Source organism: Vigna angularis, chromosome 1, assembly GCF_016808095.1.
Source record: "Vigna angularis cultivar LongXiaoDou No.4 chromosome 1, ASM1680809v1, whole genome shotgun sequence".
NCBI lineage: Eukaryota > Viridiplantae > Streptophyta > Magnoliopsida > Fabales > Fabaceae > Vigna > Vigna angularis.
This window is the reverse complement of record NC_068970.1, coordinates 12923605-12945783: the sequence shown is the minus strand read 5'-3', so window position 1 is coordinate 12945783 and position 22179 is coordinate 12923605. Positions and strand designations below refer to the sequence as shown.

Below are 22179 nucleotides of genomic sequence, written 5' to 3'. Positions count from 1 at the left end.
TCTCTAATATTTTTTTAAAACATTAATAAAATAATTATATGTGTGTTTACTAATAAAGTACCTATTTATATAAGTATTAACAATAAAATTTAACTTAGTGTGTTAAAAGTTCAAAGTATTGTGTTAAAGCTATTAAATATGATTAATTATCTTAATTATGAAAAAGAATTAAACTAAACTAACGAATTAAGATTTTTTGTAACATCCCAAAATTATACAGTCATCAACTATATACTTAGAATAATCACATATATTAATAATTCAAAACAGTTTTAAACAAAGAGAACGACAATAACGAAAGTGGCCGAACGGCCGTTAATGTACATAACTCAACGAGCGTTCACAAAATAAAAGAGGACGAACGGTTTACAAAACTACTACCGAACGTCCTAATATTTACACAAACAGAAAGAGCGCTCGCTCACAGCCGCTCGCTATTCTAACTTCGCTATCTAAAAACCGAACGCCCTTACTGTTCGGCCTTCACTTCTACTTCTACGAGATTGGCGTCCTCCAAATTTTCTTCTTCCAGTGTTTCTTCCAGTAACGCCTCTCCGTCTGCTCACATCCACACGGATGATCATTGCATAGACAAAACGAAGGTTCAAGGACGAACGACAACACAAGAAAGAGACACAGGGTAAGCTTATTGAATTTAATTCAAGCCAAAACATACATTTCATACATATCAATTCCAGCAAATAAGTTCACAACATATACATTCAATTCATACGTAAATTTCATCCAAAATCCTGATACTAGACCGACCGTCCGGACTGTATGAATCCTGTGTAGCTAAGGCGTCCGTGCACTCAGGTGGGGTAACTGGAATGCTCATCAGTAGCCACCTAAGGTTAGTCTGTTCTGTCCAAGTTACAGTTATGGACTAGACCTCCTGCCATTCCCACGCATGACATACTCCTCTCTACTTGAGAACGAGCATTCACGGAATATCAGGATGGATCACCATCTAAGCTTACCACGTTCATACTTACAAATCTCAATATCCATCAAGAGTCGTTCCACCCTGGAACGCTCGTTCAAATCCACAATCACAATTTCAGTTCTCATAGGGTTCGCACATCTTAATTCATACTCTTAAATACATTTTCATTCTATGTTCCACTTTCTTAAAAAGACGAACGTTCAGCCCCCTTCATAGTGAGGACGAACGTTAATATGGTACAAAGAGAGAGACTCGTTTCTGACAGAAGGAAAACGAACGTCCTTTCAATGACGGACGTTATGACCATTTGAATCAGTTAAAAGACTGATTCTAGAACGATTTAACTGATACTTAGAATAACTTACATTTCAAGGACATTAGATTAAATCTAATTGAATAAAGACATCATAAGACTTTTAGATATTAAACGGATACGAATTTATAAAAAGGTACTACCCGCCAGTCAATGACCGAACGCGGTAGCGGATATAAATTTACTGTTTGGACGAACGCTATTTAAATTCAGGACGAACGTTATTATCGCTCGTTACAATTTACGGAAAGAACGAGCGTTCGATCTGAGACCGAGCGCCACTTAGTACGAACGCTCAATAGATGACCGAGCACTAATTAGAACGAACGCTCGGTATAAGACCGAGTGGTACGATCTGAGTTTAATTATTTAAAATCGTTGGACACCACTAGGATGAGCCGAACGCTCAAACCTAGACTTTCACAAGAGGACGCTCGTTCTTAAGCCGAATCCTTTCCAATGAAAGAATTCCTACTCTAAATCATTTTCAGGGAAAACCGAACGGTAGAAGACCGTTCGATGACGAGCGTGCATTATCAAAGTAAGGACCATTATATTTTCCAGATTTTTCATCTACCACAACTTCATATTTTTCATACGATTCATATCTTATAATTTATCTCCACCATAAATCTCATACATTACAGAATTCATATTATCATACATCAGTTCATACTTTATACATCATATCAAAATATCAAATTACATACTTTATAAGATTCTCATTAATCATTCATACCAAGCAACCATCAGCATACGAATCAACCAATGCATACCATATTCATTCATTGTAACAGCGATCGTTCATAACTAATACATCAACATACATCTCATGCATACAATCCATATCGAACATGCATACAACACACAGTATAAATTAAATCGCAATAAGCTTCCCTTACCCGGATTCAGTAGCGAACGTCCTAAAGAGTGGGTCTTGACTCGTCTAAAAGAAGCTCTCTACTCGTTCCTCTTAAGCTCTCCAACTAAACTAACCAAAAGAAAACGAAGGGCTTAGCCTACACCGTTGCATGCAGCTGAATACAGTTACAGGAACTCCAGAAACGAGCGTCCAGTGAAACTTACCAGAACTGGAAGTTGTTCGGTTTGAAATGAAGCTCGCGGTGCAGAGAACGTTCCTACGGTGCTGAAACGTGAACGGAGATAAAGGTGGTAAGTTGCAGAAGAGAGAAGAGGAAGGGTTCAAGAGAGAAGGAGGAGAAATGGAGATTCTGAGTTTGGAAGGGGAGAAGGTGCGCGTGAGAGAGAGAGTGGAAGATTTTCCAGAATTCAGTTTTGTTCAAATCCCACCGTCAGACGGACGAGCGTCCCTCTCGTCGACACCTGCACCCCACCACTGACTTCAGAAGTTTCCAATTTGACAAGTGGCGCGCATGCATGGCTCGGTGGTGGATATTTAATGTGCTGGACGCGTGGCACGGTGCATTTATGGGAGCAGAGAGGTGAATCATCACAGTAATAAATGGGACGTGACATTTTTTAATACTATATTTTAATTATTTTAGTTATATTATATAACTAAACCTAATAATATAATTAAAATTATATAAACTTTAAGTTTATTTTTCTATGCCAAATAAATATATCATATATTATATATTAATATAAGTTTTATATATATATATATATATATATATACTCAACTAATATTAAAATCAAATCTATGAATAATTATAAACCATGAATTCTCGTGACAATTCATATCTCTTTAATAATTAACAAATATCATACTCTTGAAATAGACTAAGGTTGTATTTGTTTTAAGAGATATTCATAAAAACAATATCAATTCACTTTTAAATCTCTTCAAATTTATCAAAAAATGATTTTGACTAGATAGATTATATAATATAATTTAAATGGATGGTCATGAAAAGAAATATTTAAGGTTGATTTCATATCTCTTGTCTTTCATGAACCAAATTCCAATCAAGTCACTCCCAAGGACTCTACCAAAATCAATGTTAGGAAAAATTAGTGAAATAAATGAGAATAGGATGTGTTATGTGATTTGTTAAATTAAACCTACTTATATGACTCACTTATATAGAATATGGTCTATGCAGAACTTTTATACATAGAATATCTTAATTTGGCATTTTAGGATCTCTATTTCCTTCTTAGTCTTTGGTCAACATTTTTGCTTTTATCGAGATTGTCTTTCTTTAAAAAAATTAATATTAGTGGATCATGAGTTAATATATGTAAAAAATATGATATTAATTTCAATCCCAAAGAAAATAATAAATTTATAAATTGACTTAATTTTGTAATTTTTATTTAATTTAGGTTTTATATTTATACTTCAATTCTAATACTTTTATTTCTTGTCTTTTTAAAAAAATTGACTTTTATTTATTTACTTAAATGAATTTAAAAGACACTGATTAAGGAGATTTCAAAGTAAATTTGTTTGTTGTTTTTTAATCTGTCACATTAAGGAGATTTGAAAGTAAATTTGTTTATTATTTTTTAATCTGTCACATTAATTAAATCCTACACTAATTCTCACCAACTTTACTTTACTTCCAAATTTACTCTTATTTATTTTCAAATCCACTCAAATAAATAACACAATTTTATTTTCAAATTCTTTCAAATATCTTCAATCACTCTTTCCCAAATCTATTTAAATTAACAAAGCCGTATAGAATACAGCTTAAAACGTGTACTTTATAATAAGAAAGTGATCACACGTGTTCTGTTTGCATCCTTGGTGTGTTTGTTGTAAGCAATGATAAGATTACAACTTGGTAGAACAGAGTTTGAGTATGTTGGATAATAGTGATAGTAGTGCGTATCAAAGATAGTGCAACGAGAGTTTGATTTCCACTAAGCTATATGTTCCATATCATGGATCAAGAGCGCCACCATCTCTCATCTCCTTCCAGGAAACAATCTTTTTTAAATATCTCCATGAAATCACATCACATCTTTTACTAAGTAGACAATCACAATGATCAGAATTCACTGTCAGACCACATTAAAGAATAGGACCGTATACTCATGATTCCATATGTAAGTCGTAGTTAGGTTACCATTTCTCTTAAATTGAAAAATATATCTCTACCATGGAAATTGGTTAATACCGTAAACATGATACTCTTATCACCTTACATACACTGAAAGATGTTCAAATTTCACATGAGGCAACAAAAGTAAAAGGACTTCAGGCATGGTAGGCATTAATCTGTATCATAAAGTTGATCTATGAATATACTCGCTGACAATTACACTTAGTGGAAATTAGTATATGAATTTTAAATTTAACTTAATTTTATTATAATTTTATTTTATTTTTAGTTGATGTGAAATCTATTTGAATATAAAATTAAATATTAATTAATAATTTAATAGTAGTTAAAATACAAATTTTGTTAAAATATGATTTTAAATGATTTAAATATTATTTTAAAAAGTGAATTTTAAAATAAAGTTTATAAATTAATTTCAGGTCACGTTTTTCTAATCAATCATCTTTAAAAAGATGTAATTGGTACAAGTGATAAGATAAATTTAACAAATAATAATATTTTTATGACTTTATAATAAGAAATATTTATAAAATTAATTTTATAAAATAAAATTTGCATCATTTATTTATGTAAATTTGTTTTATCTCAAATCTATTTGAGATATTAAATAATTACTTATATTTGTCTCGTCCCTCAAATATTCAATAATTACTTACTAGATTTTAACCACTAATGAACTTACCATTTTCATGAACCTCATGTGGCCATAGCACAAGTGCAATTATAGTTATCCATGATTATTTACTGATATCTCTAACCATTTGTAGTCCATCATGTAGGCGCATATATTAACTTCTCCAGCCATTACCGGAAAGCAGAAACAGGTGCAAGTCTGTCTACAGCTTTGAAGGGACTGCCTGATGCTGACGAAGAGAAGCGCTAAATTTGAGGATGAGAGTTGGGTGACGAATGTAGGACCAGAGGTTCACTTTCATTACAATTTCAAACTAATGCTGTCTGCACAAGTTTCCAACCAAGAAAAGCCAAACTCTAGATAAAACCACGTGTGACATATCATAGTACTGCGCATGCTTTCATTCCCACTATTTGTTGAAATCAGCACTTCTTCAATTCTTTAGTATACATATCATATAGAAATCAAAATCACTGTATTTCTTTTTAAAGCAACTACGATGAAAGAATTGATTTAATGAGTGTTTGAAACTATGCACCAATACATGAACCTGTTTCTCACCAGTGGTAAACAGAAAAAAGCAAACTGTTTGAAGCGCACTATCAAATGTTGTCTGCATTTGGCTTTATAGTCTTACAAAGATTTAATTATAAGTTGATCTATACACTTGACACCTTTTTTTTAGTCTCTAGTTGAAATTGTTTTTCATATTAGGCCCTACGTTCGAAAGAATCACACCTCATTTTTTTTCTCTCCGTACATTCTGGTACACCCGCACATGACTATTTTTCATTTTGGTCCCTACATGAAAAATACACTTAACTCCCTCATAACTATAGTAAACAAAAAATGGTGTCAAGTACGACCAAATTTATGATTAAACCGTTTACATATATCACAGAACATATGCAGTAAATTTCGCAACGAAGAAGGTTGAAGGCAAGGTCTATGATACACTGCGAACTAGCCATACATTCATACGATGCTTTATTTAGCAGCAAGGAGTAAAATAAATATTCATCATATCTTTGTTTCAAAATCCCCTCGTTTTTCTTTTTCGTTTTTCCTTTGCAGTTTCCATATACACTACACGTAAGCAAACTTAAAATCAGATTCAACACCATCTATCCATCAACTCGAAATGCCCCTGATCATTCTGTATAAAGGTATAATGAAGTCAATATGGTTAAAGATTGAAAGGAAGAAGAGTCAAAGATAAACATCTATAAGATAACTTGTATTACATCAATCAAGCTCATGACCTATAGTGCACTACTTAAAACTATTTTCAACGGACTTAAGGAAACCCTACTAGCTTTGAAGGTGGAACCTCTGAAATCTTGTCCAAGAAACAGTGGCTGTGAATTAGTACTTCTCTTGAAATGATCTCCTTCATGATCTTGATTGATCCTTGGCGGCTTTCCCCTCTCAATTGATTTACTCGAGGGCAATGAATCCTATGAGCTATTTGCATAAGCAGGAATAGTATGTCCACATGATGTTGGAGTTGAATTCTTCGATTTCTGATTTACGATCTCCCCACGACTCCTTGTGATAATTTCATCAAGAATTTCCTCACTATTAATATTGACTGTTGCTGTCTGACTATCTGAATCCTGTGAGGTATATAAGCATCAATCTATGAACAAGATCTTCGACAGATTCATATATGTAATATAATGTTATGCAGTATGAATATTTTGTGGTCTATCTAAGCAAGCTGAGTTTGTATTCCACCCATCAGAAGTCCAGAGAAAGCCATTTTCTAATCAGAAAAATCATGTTTGGAAAAGAAAATCAATCCTTTTATAAACCTAATTATAATTTATTAGGATTGAATTGAGCATGTATTATTCATCCTCAATTATCAATGAAACTAGCTCAAGAAAGACTTATGCTAATTTGATGAGGGTTGAAACTACATACTTCGAATGACAAGTTGAAACTGACAACAGATGCTTCCTCATATGCTGCAGCATCCAATTCTTGAAGATGGGCTCCTTTAAAAAACTTGGGAAGGAAATATTGACGTACTGGGATAAGAAGCATGATTAACATTGGGAAAAGGACCCCGGCAATTGGTATCCATGTTAGACCAAAGCAGAGAAGCAAGTAAGCTGTCTGGAATAATGTAAACATGGCCACCGCTTTGAAAGGCACGGTCTCAATAAAGGCCGCATGGTGTTCCTCCAGCACTCTAGTAAAGAGAAAAGAAAATGGAATCATCATCTTCAACATTATAAAATATAATTAATGATAATGCTATGGACATGTTAATTTTAGTATGGATATATGTTGTAGGAGTCCACGATTAAGCACTCCCAAAAGATCAATAACTTTTTAATAATTGAGCAAAAAACAAATAAATGAATAAACTGGTCGTGAAATTCTGGAAAATCAAAGAATTTAGGCTTCTTATGGACTAAATTTGAAGTAGGAAGTTGATGCTGGATGAAATTTTTGACACTATTTATATCCATGAATCCTGGGACCATGAAAAAGATAAAATTGACTGAGCATAGATGTGTACTTGTATCGTCGACTTGGAGCAGTGAAAAGATATAATATTCTCTCCCAAAACTGATTTCCGGGCAAGCTTTCAATTGCCATGAAAGCAAAGTAACCCCAAAGCACTGAAGTTGGTATTTTCTTCAAAAGAGGCATAGCAGCAACACAAAGTGCAACCATTAATGCCTGCAGTAGATTGCTGAGGCGCTGTTCTTTTACTTCAACAGGTAAAAGGTCATCAACATCCTTATCCACATCGAATACAACCTCATCAACAGGGGTGTCAGTGTATCCATGACTTTGAGCCAGTTGGATGGTGGATTCCTTCATCTCCTTTAGCCCCTGCTTGAATAACAGAATATTGGGCAAAGGTGAGAAAGATCACAAATTTAAAATCGTTAGGAAATGATAGGATTATATATACCAAGGCAGGTGGTATTTGGTGGGCTAACGGAGTCTGCATTTGATCATATGCTTCTTGCATACTTTGGTATAGCTGATTCAGGTTCATATTTTTCTGTATGCTTTTCCGTGCGGCAGATACAATTTTTTTACGCAACAGCTGTTCCAAACAAAACAAGTAACAATGGTTGCCATAAACAAGTATAAGTTAGCAACATGGACTATACAAGTTTGTCAGTACACAGAAAAATTAGTGAAAAATGACAGACAAAATACTACAAGAGGAGGTAATGAAAGGGTAACAGTTTTAGTTTCAGAATGAAACTGATGCAGTTTTCACTAGAAACATGCATTAGATAGTATCCAAGACAGTTACTAAAAATATGAGGTAATGAAATGGTTAGATTGTGGTGATTCTGCCTGAAAAAACTATTTGTCCACCAAAATAAATGAAGAAGTTTGCAGGAAAAAAAGATTATTTAAGATTAACAATTGAGTTGTATAATTATCGAAGGTAAGAAAATTATATTACCTGATGTTTTAGAGTAGCTAAGCTTTTAGTATGCATAGGAGATTGAGGAATCACACCGTTGGCCGGAGGGATTCCAATAAGCCCACACAAAATGGTCTGGCAAACAACTTAAATAAGATTTCAAAATGAAAATATTTGCTATATGTCTGTCTACACAAAAAGCCATCATTTACCATTCATTAATACTGCAAATGAATTTCAGAAGCATGTCAGAGAAATAACATACCAAGAAACCCAAGAGGAGAAGGTCATAATGATATGATGAGGGTTTTCTTAGATTGAACTCCTTTTGCTGGGCAAGTTGTGAAGCAACACTGTGATCAAAGTAATAAAGCACGGCAATCATAGTCGCGGGTATAAATGCTCCAATAATATAGATGAGAGGCACATTCAACATTTCCTGCTAGTAAAAGAAAAAATGAGCAAAGAACTACACATTTCAAGGGAAAAATAAAGAATTCATCTTTCCCAAAAGGGACATTGTCTATCATTTACTGTTAGAATATTATCCACATTAAATAATCAAAGACCTTAATTACTGTCCAATTTGTGTATGCACCGGGAGACCATGGATTTGGACTGAAAAGTCGCCTAGGGATTCCCCTTGGAACCTTATTGGTTGGCATATAAGACACAGCAGTCCACACCAGAATCATTAGTGGGACTCCATAATCAGCCACAAATCCCCGCAACCAACCTATAACACAAGGTTATTTATCAGAAAGTAACTTGTAGCCAAAACTAATCAGCAGAAAGCATTAAGGAAATTTTGAATCAGTGTAAAGTATAGAAATAGACGATGAGATAGCCCTGAGAACAGAATATTAGTATGTCACAATCAAAGTTATAGTATATCTTGCAATGCATGAAATTCCCTACAGAATCGTTGCATCAGGATTCAGAAGCATAACCACTACCTGCTCCGTATCGCCAGGATCTAGCCTTACGGCTTTTTAGTGCAGTAAACAGAAGGCCAAATGACAAAACCAAAGCAAACATTCCATTTCCAAACAGCCAAGAAGATTGGAGTGCAATCTGATTGGTACCTTCTCCCTGGGACTGGGGCACACCGAACTCTTCCACGAGTCCCTTTTAAGAAGGAGATTACTGATTTTATTACAAAACAGTAGTTTTAATTTTGGTAATTGTAAATAAAGGATCCCAATATCAAATTTTCATGTTACTTAACAAAAATTGTTCATGGTTGGTGTATGTGTACTCACCCTTATCGCCTGCTGCATGAAGAGCATTGCAATCAGCAGACCAAATAGTTCACCTGCAAGGCGCGTGAATCTGTTGATTATGGAGCATGCACCAACAATGGCCAGCAAGAAGAGCAACGCAGCAGTCCAAACACACACCCTAAAAATCAAAAGGTGGAGAATTTTTTCTTCAAATTAACAGTGATTTCCTTTCAATAAATAATTCACCACTCTAGGAAATCAAGAGATACCATCCAGTCCAAGGAAGGAATAGTTTGTGTCCCAAATCTTTTCTATCCTTTGCAAAGTCATACAAAAATGTATACATAAGAACTGTTGGCTCCGCTACACCAAGTATGAGGAGGGGCTGCCCTCCTAAGATTGAATGGATAATGCCACAGAGTGCTGTTGATGCAAGGGTCTGCACTGCAGTTAGAGTTCCATCTATAGAATATAACCAATGAAGCACTTTTTTAGGAAAAGGGTCACCAAAATTCCAGAAAGGACACTGAACCAGAAAAGTTTTAGTTGTACCTGTGTTTCTTTCCAGTTGCTCCCCGAAAGAGATCACTGGAATTGCTGAAGCGAAAAATATATATGTAGTTGGGGCAAGGATCCTATATCAAACAACATCAAAATTAAAAGTTTAACAAATCTTCTTGTAAGTTTCATGAGGCTAAATGTGAAATAAGTGTTGAATATAGGTTTATTGGGGAAATACAAAATCTTTGATACCATTTTTTATCTAAAATCTTAAGAAAATGGTTTAATAAATCTTTACCCATGATATTTCACTTTTCACTTTTATCCAATTGAATTCATACTTATATTCTCAAAAATTAGGTATTCCATTTGCATTAGCTATGTATTATTTATTTATTTATTTTGAAATGGGTGATTTTGGTTTCAAACTTGATGCAGCTACAGTTAGGCATGTTAAATAATTTCTGCATAATTGGACACAGAAAAAGAAAGTAGGAAGGTAAATAACAAAAACAAAAAAAACTCATAATTTAAAACTAATTTACAAGTAAACTAATTTTAATTTAAAAAAAACAGTTTATTTCATTTTTCCTTCCTATTATCTTCTTCTCCTACCATTATTTATGGAAAAATTTTATCCGTAATTAGATTGGAATATCAGAATCTAAAAGTTTATACCACGAACCTGATGCCTGTTTGGAATCCACTAGTCCAATCTTGTTTGTAGCACACAAGTCTTCCTTTGAGGTCATTCTTTATCCCACGTAACGGAACAAATGTTTCTTCCATGAAGGTATTGGAATGTGAAGAGATGAGTTTTAATTTGCAGGAAACGAAGCAGAAGATTTGAGTGGAAGATAGTGAGTCACTTCAAGGGACTCTAGAGGCAAATGGTGATTAAAGTTGCTTAGAAGAAATGTCTATAACCAAACTTTGAGCAGGGAGATGCAAAACCTACATATCTAAATCTTCCTAAATAGGAAAGCAAGAAAATAATGGATGTTCATCTGTAGCTTGTAGCAGCACACCAGGCCGGAAAACGAATAAACGAATTCAGATGACGAATTCTCATTTGCAATGACAATGAAAATGTTTTTGGTATATTGCTATGAGTGAGCAAAGAATGAGTTAAATTAGTAAATGAATAAAAAACAATCGGGTAGCATATCCAAGTTGAATTGGAAAGTAACAGAAAAGTGAACATTCTCCATAAGCTGAATATGAAGAGAAAGTTCAACCACGATGAGTTAAAGAACCAAAATCTCTTTCACTATCTTACCACACGAGCCTTCCACGTAATCGTCATTCTGCGAAAGCAAACGTGAACGTTAAACAGAAGTTCACGTCAGTCACATTCAAACTGAAATTGAGTTCTGAAAAGGTGTACAGCCTTGGAGAACAATCCAAAGAAATTAACGGAACCCCATCATTGCAAGCTGCACTGGTTACAGCTCAGAAACGGCTGAGAGAATGGACATGACAGAAGACAAACAGAGTTGTCGAAAATGAAAAGCTAGAGCCAGATGGGTTTGTCTGGCAAGATTAACGAGATTCCATGACTGAAACCATGATGGGAAATAATTGTTTAAAAGACTTGTGACAAATTGGACATTAAATGAAAGAGAAATCGAACGCTTATCACATCATAAAATTACTTTTTTCTTTTCACAGAAAGAAGATTGCAGCAGTTACATTAAAGTGAGGGTACTAATGAAGATTGCACGCTATGGCTGTAACTGAAGCAGTTTAGCAAAGAAGTAACAGTTTCTGAGAAACAAGGAAGCAGAAAATCGCTCAGTGAAGTTGGAAGATTTTTGTGTGACATGTGAGAATGTGTGTGAAGCCAGGTCATGCATATATAGTTGTGATTCGTGAATGAAAATTGCAGTGGAAGGAACAGTAACAGGAATAAAAACCGTAAATGGAAGTGTGACGCAAACACGGACACACACATGAAGCAGATATTTTAAGTTATTTGTATAGATTCAAATCAAGTTAATGCTAAGACTGTAAGAAATCAGTGTTATATTGAATTAGTAATGTTTCTATGTTCTAAAATTGAAATTACAGAATTAAATATGCATATGCATAGATAGATGAGATACTGAGACGTTATTGGCACCAAAATTAGGTAATCCGTACGAAAGCAGTGTTTTGAAAAGGAAAGCCCAAATCCGAATAGATACGTATCTGTGAAACGCACATCGCATTATAGTGTGTAGAACTCCTGCCAAACACATTTTTTTTTAAATTCGATTAAAATATTCGTAACTTTTAAACCAATTCCCAGTCAGTAACCACTACTTGCTCGAACACACATTGACTCTTGTGTTTAAGGAATATTTTTTTATTTTTTTATTTTATATCAGCAGCTAAAAAAATGCAACCCGTTAGGTATTTCGTACTTTATCAATGGGTGGTCGAATCTAAGATTCAATATTTTATTAAAAATGTAAGTTTAATATTTCACTTCATTTTATTTCAAACATAATAATTATCTTTAATGAAACAAATTCTTTTTCTTTTTTTTCTTCTTTTGTGAAAGGGTGTATCATTCTTTCTAAGATATTAACTTAAGTCTGATTCATGAAAAGAATAAACTCTAAAAATGAGTTAATTTTATCATATATAAATATTTTTTACTTTGGAAAGCATTAGTTTCTAGAAAAGATATACTACTCAGCTTATGAAAAAACTGTAGCTCAAGTATTATTCTCTAATCAAAATTTACTGATTTCATTGGCTGGGGTCTTTTTTATGCTTTCAAGAAGTTAATTACTTATTATTATTATTATTATTATTCAATTGCAGGGATTGAAAAAAAAATTAATTTAAAGTTATTGATACTGTAAAAAAAAATTATATTTGTCACGTAATTATAAATTGTGATGTATAATAAATGTGTTTATTTTTCATAAAAGTCAGACTTTATATAATTATTTATTGATAAATAGAGAAAATTATTTATATTGTCTTACACAAATTTAGAGTTCAAAATCTATGTGAAATTACTTTAATGTTGTATTTGTACAGACAATTTAAAAGAGTGATTCATTTATTTAAAAAATTTGAAATTCTTTGAAATAAAATGATTTGTTTCGACAAGGAAATTAAAAAAAATTAAAATCGAGAAAGGTATTTCATATAACGAAAGAGGGTTATAAGATGATATAGTGGTAAAGTTGAAAGAGATGATAGGTTGGGTTGTGGTTCAAATTCTTCCACTAATAATATACTACCAACTAACATGTGTTGATAAAGAAAATTTCAAATAACTAAAATAATGGAATTTGAATTTTTTTTTAAAAAAAGAAGAAATTAAAATTACACAAGTTGAGAAGTTCATTATTGGTGAGGTTGAAAAAGGTTCACGTGTCCAACAAGTTGAAATATAAGTAATTCAAATACTGTATATTTCAATTTCTCTATAAATCTCTCATCAAACACAATGTTAATTAAGTTAATTAAGGTAAAAGTCATCAAAATTAAAGTGTTATTTCTTTTTTAACTTTCATTTTTGTTTGACAAAAGGAAACTAAAAGGAAAACTTAGTTAAATTTTGATTAGAATCATAACACGTGTAAAAAGAGCTTAAAGTATTGAAGTGACCTAAACTACTTACCTAAAACATTAATGTTATGTCCTAATGGTATTATCTTAGAAGATTAGAAAAATATTGATTAAAGAATTAAAATCTCATGAATAAAGAGATTTCTTAAAAGATTTATTTATCACGTTTCATTAATAGATAATTTACAGCATCAATAGTTAAATTCTAGTGACAATATCTTTGACAAAAGTGGAGGTATTCGATTCAATTCCTATCTTTTGCCCAAATTCGAAGCCATAAAGGTTCCTCTGTTCACAACATTTTTTTCTACTAGTTGAAAAAAATACCTAACATGATTCGACTTCCATATAATTATTAATATAAAAATCGTTGTAATTTAAATATCCTTCGATTGAAGATCTCAAAATCTCTCACCCAGTATCATGTGTTTCAAAACACATGCATGTAGAGGTGATGAAGATCTCACTTGTTGAATTAAAGTTGCTAAAAGAAATATATATATGTATGAATCTGTCGTTCTCCAGTCCCATCAAACATGGAGGTATGAGATTCAATTCCCCTCTTTTGCCTAAATTTCAAGCAATAAAGGTTCTTCTTTCAACTATGATTTCAATATTAAAATTGGAAACTATCTGGAAGGACTCCATCTCCATGCAATTCTGTAGTTGAGATCTATGGTAAGTTATCCTCTGATTATGAACATCTTCAAAAAGTGACTTTTGAAAATAATGTAAGTTAGGTGCGATGAGCACAGATACTTAATACCCTCATTCCCAAAATAGTTACAATAATTTATTCTCGTTTTTTAATGTTTTTGTTGATCTTCTTGGTATGAAGAATATATAATCAGTGGAATTGACAATCGTAGTGCACACATCAAGAATGTCAACAGTGTTTTTTTCCTAGTATTTAAAATTAAATTTAACACAAGTTGTAGTAAATATACTTGTTTTTTAATAAAAAGGAAACATATGTGGGGGAAACTGTTATTAATGGTGTCAATTGCAAAATGTTTTCATTGTTTTTGGTATATTATAATATTCGGGTTCGAGTGAATCAAGCTAACAAATTTTTAATTCTTATTATTTCTCATAACATAGTTTGAGTAAAGTGATGAGTGGTGTTAAATATATAGAGAGTAATAAGATTTGGTTCGTTATTAAATTTAAAGTAATGTTAATTAATTCATAAAAATAACAATGCTGTTTATTTTAAAGTTTAAAATGAAGGATTTTCTGACATGGTGAGAGAGAATGATTATTTAATGTTTTCATTAAAAAGAACAAAAAATAGGTGTAAGCTTAAGTGAGAAAAGTAGTTAACTAGATTTAATCATGCATGTAAGGATGCATTGTTTGCTTTGCTTGTTCATCCACTCGTCCAAACATTTGGATAAGCCAAAGTGGTGTGGAGGACCATTTTAAGGAATACAATTTCTAAGATTCGTTACTTATAATTCAACGAATCTTACAATCATAGTATTAGTTAATAATTCATAATTCGTCTTTTTCAGGAGAAGTTTTGGATTATGATTTTCCAGCTGAACCTGGAACATTATTGTTTTTGTACTTATGTAGACATTTTACAAAGAAATTGTACATACAAAATGGAATTTTGTCGGCCGGTGTCATCATATCCTCTCAAGTTTCATCCATAAATCCACTTGTCTATTTTTTCAAATTGTGTTGTTGAATGCATAGTCTATACCATTTGATTGTTCAAGATGTTGTATAAAATTTTAAAGTTTCCATTTTTTTTTGTTTCTTTTCAGTCAACGAATTTGCAATATGAATCATCAGGCCCATTACGTATAATGAAGATATTTATTCCTGCAACTCCTATTTTTCTTACTGCACCTGTATAAGGTATGGTATGACCGTTTTATGCATTTAATGGTGTCTGTCTATAATATTTCACAAGTACCCAAAAAGACAAATATATCATATGGTTAAGTATACTTCTCCCCTTCTCTGTAACCCTTATATCCACTTATTCACTACGATACCCAATAATCTGCAAAATTCTTGTGTCTCTAGGTAGGTGTTATCCTAAGTTTTGCTCTTGTTATTAGTTAAATATTAGTGTAGAATTGATATTTCACGTTCATTTTGATAATAATTTTAGAGTTATTGTCGTCAGAAAATGATAATAATTTTTTTAATAAACGTAACCTTTCAATGATATCATTCTCGACCCAATAAGGTTTCAGCACTTAACTTGACCGCACTGTCGGAGTCCGAACACAATTTCTTATATAAGAAATTGCATTAATATAGACTTTTTTTTATGAGTTTATAATCCATTGATTCTCAACCACTATAACAATTTTTCAAGCACTATATAAGTTTTGTCAATATAAAATTTATCTTCGAAATTAGAAAAACCTGTAATGTAAAATTTATATTTCACATTCCAAAATAATAAATTTACTTTTAGTACTTTCTTATAATTTGTATAATCCAAAATGCATAATTTAACTTCGAAATTATATAATTTAAAAGTACACCACATTTAGATTTCTGAATTCAATTTTTTTTAAGAATCACACAACTAAATAATAATCCAAAAACCTCGCTGCTATTCGAAAACGGTGAAAAAGAAATTTTTATTTACTATATGAGCTATATATATTATATATGACTCACAACTAGCAAAATAAATATTTGAAAAAAATTAAAAATGTAAAAGAAAATTATGGGGTGCAGAAAGTAAATGGCTTGCAAAACCGGCTTTCTGGTCCACATCCACATTGTTACTTTTAATTAATTTATATCCCTCCAGCATTAAAAAAAAAATAAAAAGCGAATTCTTATTAATATTTTTCCCACTTTCTTGGCTTTCTCTCTGGTGTCGGGTGGAAGGGAAAATCAAGATGCTGAGAGTGGGCGCAAAGAGGGTTTTAGGAACGACGTCGTTGGGCGCTAGGGTTTCGTCGCGGTTATACCACGAGCGGGTTGTGGATCATTATGACAATCCCCGGAATGTTGGATCTTTCGACAAGAGCGACCCGAGCGTTGGGACGGGTTTGGTCGGGGCACCGGCTTGCGGTGATGTCATGAAGCTCCAGATTAAGGTCGACGACAAAACCGGAAAAATCGTCGATGCTCGATTCAAGACTTTTGGGTGTGGCTCTGCCATTGCTTCTTCCTCCGTCGGTAATCACGAACACAAACATTGCTCTCGGTTTTCTGATTCAATTCATTCTATTCTGTCCTATCCTCATTTACCACTTTTCTGATGTATCTATCTTATTTTCAGCTACTGAGTGGGTGAAGGGAAAGCAAATGGAGGAAGTTCTGTCCATAAAAAATACGTAAGTGTAAATACTATATCTGCAGTTTTGTCTAATATATCAGCCCTATCTTATATATGCATTGGAAAACACTGGATGGGGTAGAAATATATATATATATATATATATATATATATATATATATATATATATATATATATATATATATATATATATATATATATATTACTTTCATCTGTATTTGCTATGTTGTGCTAATTTTCTGTGTACGGCAATAGAACAGCTTACCTTCTGAATGAAAGAAGAATCTTTTGTGGAGTGAATGGTTAGTGATGGAAATGTGTTGTACTTTAATGTGTGTTTGTTCTTTGTTATGTACTGCCTGTAGGAATTTAGTCTTACCGGATAGTTCATGAAGAACAAATAAACTTTAATTTACTTCACATATTCACATTTGATTCGTATTTAATACCGATAATCATGGATACTTCACCGGTATATTTATATGTATGTGAAGTATCTAACTTTAAAAAAGTTGTGAAAATCCAATACTATATAGAAACATAGAAGCTTTGTTCCTTGATGAATGAAAAATAATTTTTGTCCTCGTTAGGGTTTATTTCTAGAAAGAAATGAGATTAATATTGTTCGTATCTGCAGATTATAAGGAGTGTTTTTTGAAAATGATTTATAATTTTTATTTTGTTTAATAATATCCAAGAAGTACATATTTAATTTGGATTTGCAGAATTGCAATTCTCTACCAACCTCATTAATGACCACAATACAACTGAAAATGCAAATTCCTTGCAGATGACAGTCATTCGAAAATCAGTAGATCAACCCTAGAACTCCTTATATGATCAACACACCCTTATTCGTTTTTAAATGTTGATTAAAGACTGAACCTAGACTATTATCAAGATCCTTTAATGGCTGAATCTACACAATTATCAAAGCCCTTCAAGAATAACTATTTTTAGGTATGATTAAATCAACATAATAATTAAAAAAAATCAATCAATTAAAGAAGCAAACGAAAATAAGGATTATAGACCCCTATTCAAAGAAACTTAACTGCAATTTTAAAAGAAATGACCAATTATTATTAAGGAGCTCTAGTTCCAGTATAAGACAACAGACTATTACTGAATGCTCTAACCTGGAGAATCTCTTAAACTCTAGGCTAAAAGATATAGTATATTATATATTTCTAGAATGATCATGCCATGTGCATATTGCATTAGATACACTTATTGTAATTATGGATCATAGCTTCGGTTATGCTTCATGATTGATGGCTCTGGCCTGTTCTGAGATCTTGAACTGACAAATAGTCGATGTCCTGCAGTGAGATTGCAAAGCATCTTTCGCTTCCACCAGTTAAGCTCCACTGCAGCATGCTTGCTGAAGATGCCATCAAAGCGGCTGTTAAGGATTATGAAGCTAAGCGTGCTAAGGCAACTGCTACCGGAGAGGCAGCAACAGAAGAGACGGCAGCCACTGCATGATTTCTTTCGTGCACACAATGTTGACGAAGACAAGTGTTTGTTTGTTTGTTTATTCTGTTAATCAGTTACCAAACGAAGAATACACCTTAACTCAAGACATTTTGTCGGAGTTATTCAGCCAGTGTGTATTCACATTATGTGTAAAGTAAATATTTGAGACCCCGGTTATGATTTGTTATCTGCTCGGTGTGTATTCAGTAGTTCAATTATTAACTGTGTACGCATACAATAAAGCATATCGGAATTTTTGGAAGTTCCTCAATACAATTAAGCGAATAGCGTGATATTTTCTTAAATCGAGTTCATTGAGTCGCATGTTTTGTGTACTTTTTTTCGTGAATTTGTAATTAGATTTTGTTATCTTAAAATTAATATATGTGCGTCCTTGATTTAGTAGGGTAACTACCAAGAATACGAAGTGCTCAAGAGTAGAGGCGTGCTAATCACAAGAGACGCATCACATGAGGGTATGGAATTGTCCTTCCATGCATGGCAGAATCTCTTTTCTTTTTTTTTTCATTGTAGACAAATGAAAATTTATGGTAATTGTTAATGTGTAGTAGAATAAAGCATCTCATAAAGTACGAAAGTAGAATCAGATTCTGAAGCAACTCCGAGTTATGGTGTATATCAATAAAGACACACGGCCAATAAGGCGAGCACCATCCACCCTCAACAAATTTCAATTCTTCATAATTTATGTTTGTTTCATTCATAAAACCCTTTGTCCAGGAATGCTTTTGACGGAGGACGCGTAGCTTTGTAGAGGAAAAACTCTTAGACCTTAAAAAACCGATGCCTACGAACTAATGAGACTGACATTTATCGTTCTTAAAAATAACTGAGATTCCTGCAATTTCATGGACTGGTGTATTTGTTGTCAAATAGTATTTTAAAAAATGACAATGAGTGGTTGAGTCCAAAGCGAAGGAAAGGATTCATACAAATCCAGTTATCCAAGGAAAAACCAATGCCATGCATTTAACATCATGGTAGCAAACCAGGTTTCAAGGAAGGACACTGCACAGTGCAGTTGATGACTAGTGGAACTTTAAATGAGCAGTATCCTATAATAGGTGCAAAGTGAAGGTGGAATATCAATCATTCTCCAAAACGGCATACAAGAGGAAGCATTGAAAAACAGCATAAAAAAGTGATTACACAGTAGTGTTATAACATTACAACCTTATTGATCATCCTCAGGCTTGTAGTTCACTTAATTAGCCTTAGTGCGAACAGCCTCCAACAAAAAATCAGTGATAAAAGGCTCATAAGAGGGCAATTTTGCATAGCCGGGAAAGTAATTGATATCAATAACAAGGTACCTTGTTGGTTCCTTACTATCTCTGATCACATCAACGTTGAAAAGGTTAAGTCCCAAGGCCTCCCTCAACGCCTTCGCCAACTCATCCACCAGACACTGCGGCGGCATTTCAGCTTTCTCGACGGCGTCACCTTCCTCTTCGACGCCCAAGTTCGATACACGAGAAAACGGCAGCACCTCCCCCTTTAAAGTTCTCAGCCTCTCCTCCGATATATCACCTAAAGATTTCCGCTTCACGCATTTCACGCGACGCCCAGCAACGTATATCTTGAACAAGACCCCACCGTGATTCACGAACTCTTGTAGCACTGTGGGAGCGCTCAGCGCGTTGAGTCCTACGCGGTCGAAGACCAGGCACATTTCGTGAGAGCCATCGCCGCCGTCAGCCGCCAACGGTTTGGCGATCGCGGGGAATCGCAGACCCAGCTGTTCGAGTTTGTCGAAATCGGGGGCTTTTGGTTCTTTTACGACCACTTGGTTGGGAACCCCAACGGTGGCATTTTGGAGGGAAATTTGCGAGTGGGTGGCTGCCTCGAGCATTGAAACTCGGTCATGGAGGCGACTCACCAACTCGGGGGGGTCAATGATTGCGGTGTCTGGATGCGTGGCCGAGAATTGTTGGAGGTGTTTGTTCCATTGTGGAGTGTGAAGTTTGTGGATGATGCAGTGGAAGGGACCTTGTTGTTCTAAGGGTGAAGAGGGGTCGATTTGGACGAGATCGATGGCGTGTTGTTTGGCGTAATCGAGGAGGGAGGATTGAAGGAAACTTTCCACTTTCTTGGTTTGGAGAGCATAGCCCACACGGTACCTCTCACCTTCTGCAACTTCCGATTCAAACTTAGACATGTCTGCTTTCTGTGAGAATCGAATGACACTGCAAATGAAGAGACCTTAACCAACAGGTTTGTTTCTTCAAACACTCAAATAAAACACAATCATAATTTAGTTTTGTTCAATTTGAATTTAATATGAAGTTTGAATTGATTTTTTTTTCGTGTAGTTAAAAAATGTAAAATATTTAAAAAAAAATTATTAAATTTTTTTATTAGGATAAATTTATACTATTATATAGAGAGATTTTTTTCTGCTGGTGTATATATTTTATATCCCTTTCTATCCTTTAAATAACAGTTTTTTAAATTAAAATAATTATCTTTTTATTTTAATATTTTTAATTTAATCATTTTTTTAATTTAATTTTTTTATTTGACTGTTTTTTCGTTAAATATAATCACTATTCTAAACTAAAATAAATATCTATTATAAAATAAATTATTTACAAAATAAAAAAAAATATTTACGATAAAGTTATAAAATTTAATTATATTTACTTTTATAATAAATTATAATAACAATAATAATTTTATTATTTTTATCATAAACAAAATAATATGTTGTAATTGTCTTATAGTTATTATGATATTTATAATATTGATTTTTTCTCATTCTCTAAGTGAATGAGTTTTCACTAATTCTTAAATAAAGAAAGTATATTAACATCCCAAAAATACAGTATAAAACTATATAATAGAATAATCACATGTTAATAATACTACAGATCAGTCTTATATGAGATAGGACGTACGTTTATGGGCGAACGACCTTACAGAATAACGATAAAGTTAAAACTGTACAAATAAGCAATCTAAACCGAACGGTTTACAAAAGAAAAAGGTAAAAGATGATCAAACGGTCATCGTACAAATAAACTAATTACTGACCGAACGGTTCTACTGTTTGATCTTAACTTCTACCTCGACCAAACTTTCTTCTTCCAGCGCTTCTTCTAGCATCTCTTCTCTTTTTGCTCACATCCACACGGATGATCATTGCAACAGGACAAACGACCGAACGTACAAAACGGACAAGACAGGAAAATAAGGTAAGCTTATGTAATTTAATTCATGTATCAGCATATATTTCACACAATCAACTACACAAGATAAATCATTAACTCCTTCATGCAAAGCTTAATACTAGACTCTGACTGTCCGGACTGTATGAATTCTGTGTAGCTACGACGTTCGTGCACCCAGGTGATGTAGTAACTTAGATACCCTCAACAACTGCCACCCGAGGTTAGTCCTATCTGTCCAAATTAACCATAAGGACTAGGATCTCCTGCCATTCTCACACATGACTTACCCTTCTCTACGTGAGAACGAGTAATCATGGAATATCAGAATGATCCACCAGCTTAGCGTGCTCACATTCATACTTTACCAATTTCAATATCCATTCATGAGATATTCCTCCCCGAAATACTCTTTCATAATCAAAGTCATTTCATCCATATCATATTCCATCATCTTTCATCATTAAAACTTCAACTTAACCAATTTGAATAAAGATCCCGTAGGATACCAAATACCGAACGTTAGTTTTTAATCCAGAACAAGACCGAACACTTGGAGTGAGACCGAAATGTCTCCAACTCAAACATA

The 22179-nt window shown here is 33.3% G+C and overlaps 3 protein-coding genes across 6 annotated transcripts; 1 reads left to right on the top strand and 2 right to left on the bottom strand.

The window, feature by feature from the left end:
* Positions 1 to 6074: 6074 nt before the first annotated feature.
* On the bottom strand, positions 6075 to 11910 carry LOC108333852 (boron transporter 1). Of its 4 annotated transcripts, none has more exons than XM_017569515.2 (12): positions 10762 to 11910; positions 10128 to 10210; positions 9845 to 10037; positions 9615 to 9753; positions 9309 to 9480; positions 8922 to 9088; positions 8618 to 8791; positions 8392 to 8487; positions 7882 to 8019; positions 7480 to 7802; positions 6876 to 7146; positions 6075 to 6565 (listed from the first exon to the last, which is right to left on the bottom strand). In XM_017569515.2, the coding sequence occupies exons 1-12, from the start codon at positions 10863 to 10865 to the stop codon at positions 6407 to 6409; spliced, it is 2019 nt and encodes a 672-aa protein (XP_017425004.1). In that variant the 5' UTR covers positions 10866 to 11910; the 3' UTR covers positions 6075 to 6406. The 4 variants fall into 4 exon arrangements, with proteins under 4 accessions (XP_017425004.1, XP_017425087.1, XP_017424843.1 ...); XM_017569598.2 differs by having other exon boundaries at positions 7480 to 7799; XM_017569354.2 differs by having other exon boundaries at positions 9845 to 10210.
* Positions 11911 to 16433: 4523 nt separating this feature from the next.
* On the top strand, positions 16434 to 18707 carry LOC108344331 (iron-sulfur cluster assembly protein 1). Its single transcript, XM_017582791.2, has 3 exons — positions 16434 to 16802; positions 16906 to 16960; positions 18252 to 18707. Exons 1-3 carry the CDS (start codon positions 16520 to 16522, stop codon positions 18409 to 18411), a joined length of 498 nt encoding a protein of 165 aa, XP_017438280.1. The 5' UTR covers positions 16434 to 16519; the 3' UTR covers positions 18412 to 18707.
* Positions 18708 to 19458: 751 nt separating this feature from the next.
* LOC108344323 (inositol-tetrakisphosphate 1-kinase 1) lies at positions 19459 to 20681 on the bottom strand. Its single transcript, XM_017582785.2, has one exon. The coding sequence runs from the start codon at positions 20579 to 20581 to the stop codon at positions 19628 to 19630; it is 954 nt and encodes a 317-aa protein (XP_017438274.1). The 5' UTR covers positions 20582 to 20681; the 3' UTR covers positions 19459 to 19627.
* Positions 20682 to 22179: the final 1498 nt, after the last annotated feature.

Coding starts and splice junctions, on each gene's coding strand:
- LOC108344323 (XM_017582785.2), bottom strand. CDS start 20,581: ATGTCTAAGTTTGAATCGGAAGTTGCAGAAGGTGAGAGGTACCGTGTG.
- LOC108333852 (XM_017569354.2), bottom strand. CDS start 10,865: ATGGAAGAAACATTTGTTCCGTTACGTGGGATAAAGAATGACCTCAAA. Junction 9,481..9,614: donor TCATGCAGCAGGCGATAAGG/GTGAGTACACAT, acceptor CCTTCTTAAAAG/GGACTCGTGGAAGAGTTCGG. Junction 8,792..8,921: donor CAAATTGGACAGTAATTAAG/GTCTTTGATTAT, acceptor TTTTACTAGCAG/GAAATGTTGAATGTGCCTCT.
- LOC108344331 (XM_017582791.2), top strand. CDS start 16,520: ATGCTGAGAGTGGGCGCAAAGAGGGTTTTAGGAACGACGTCGTTGGGC. Junction 16,803..16,905: donor CATTGCTTCTTCCTCCGTCG/GTAATCACGAAC, acceptor TCTTATTTTCAG/CTACTGAGTGGGTGAAGGGA. Junction 16,961..18,251: donor GTTCTGTCCATAAAAAATAC/GTAAGTGTAAAT, acceptor GATGTCCTGCAG/TGAGATTGCAAAGCATCTTT.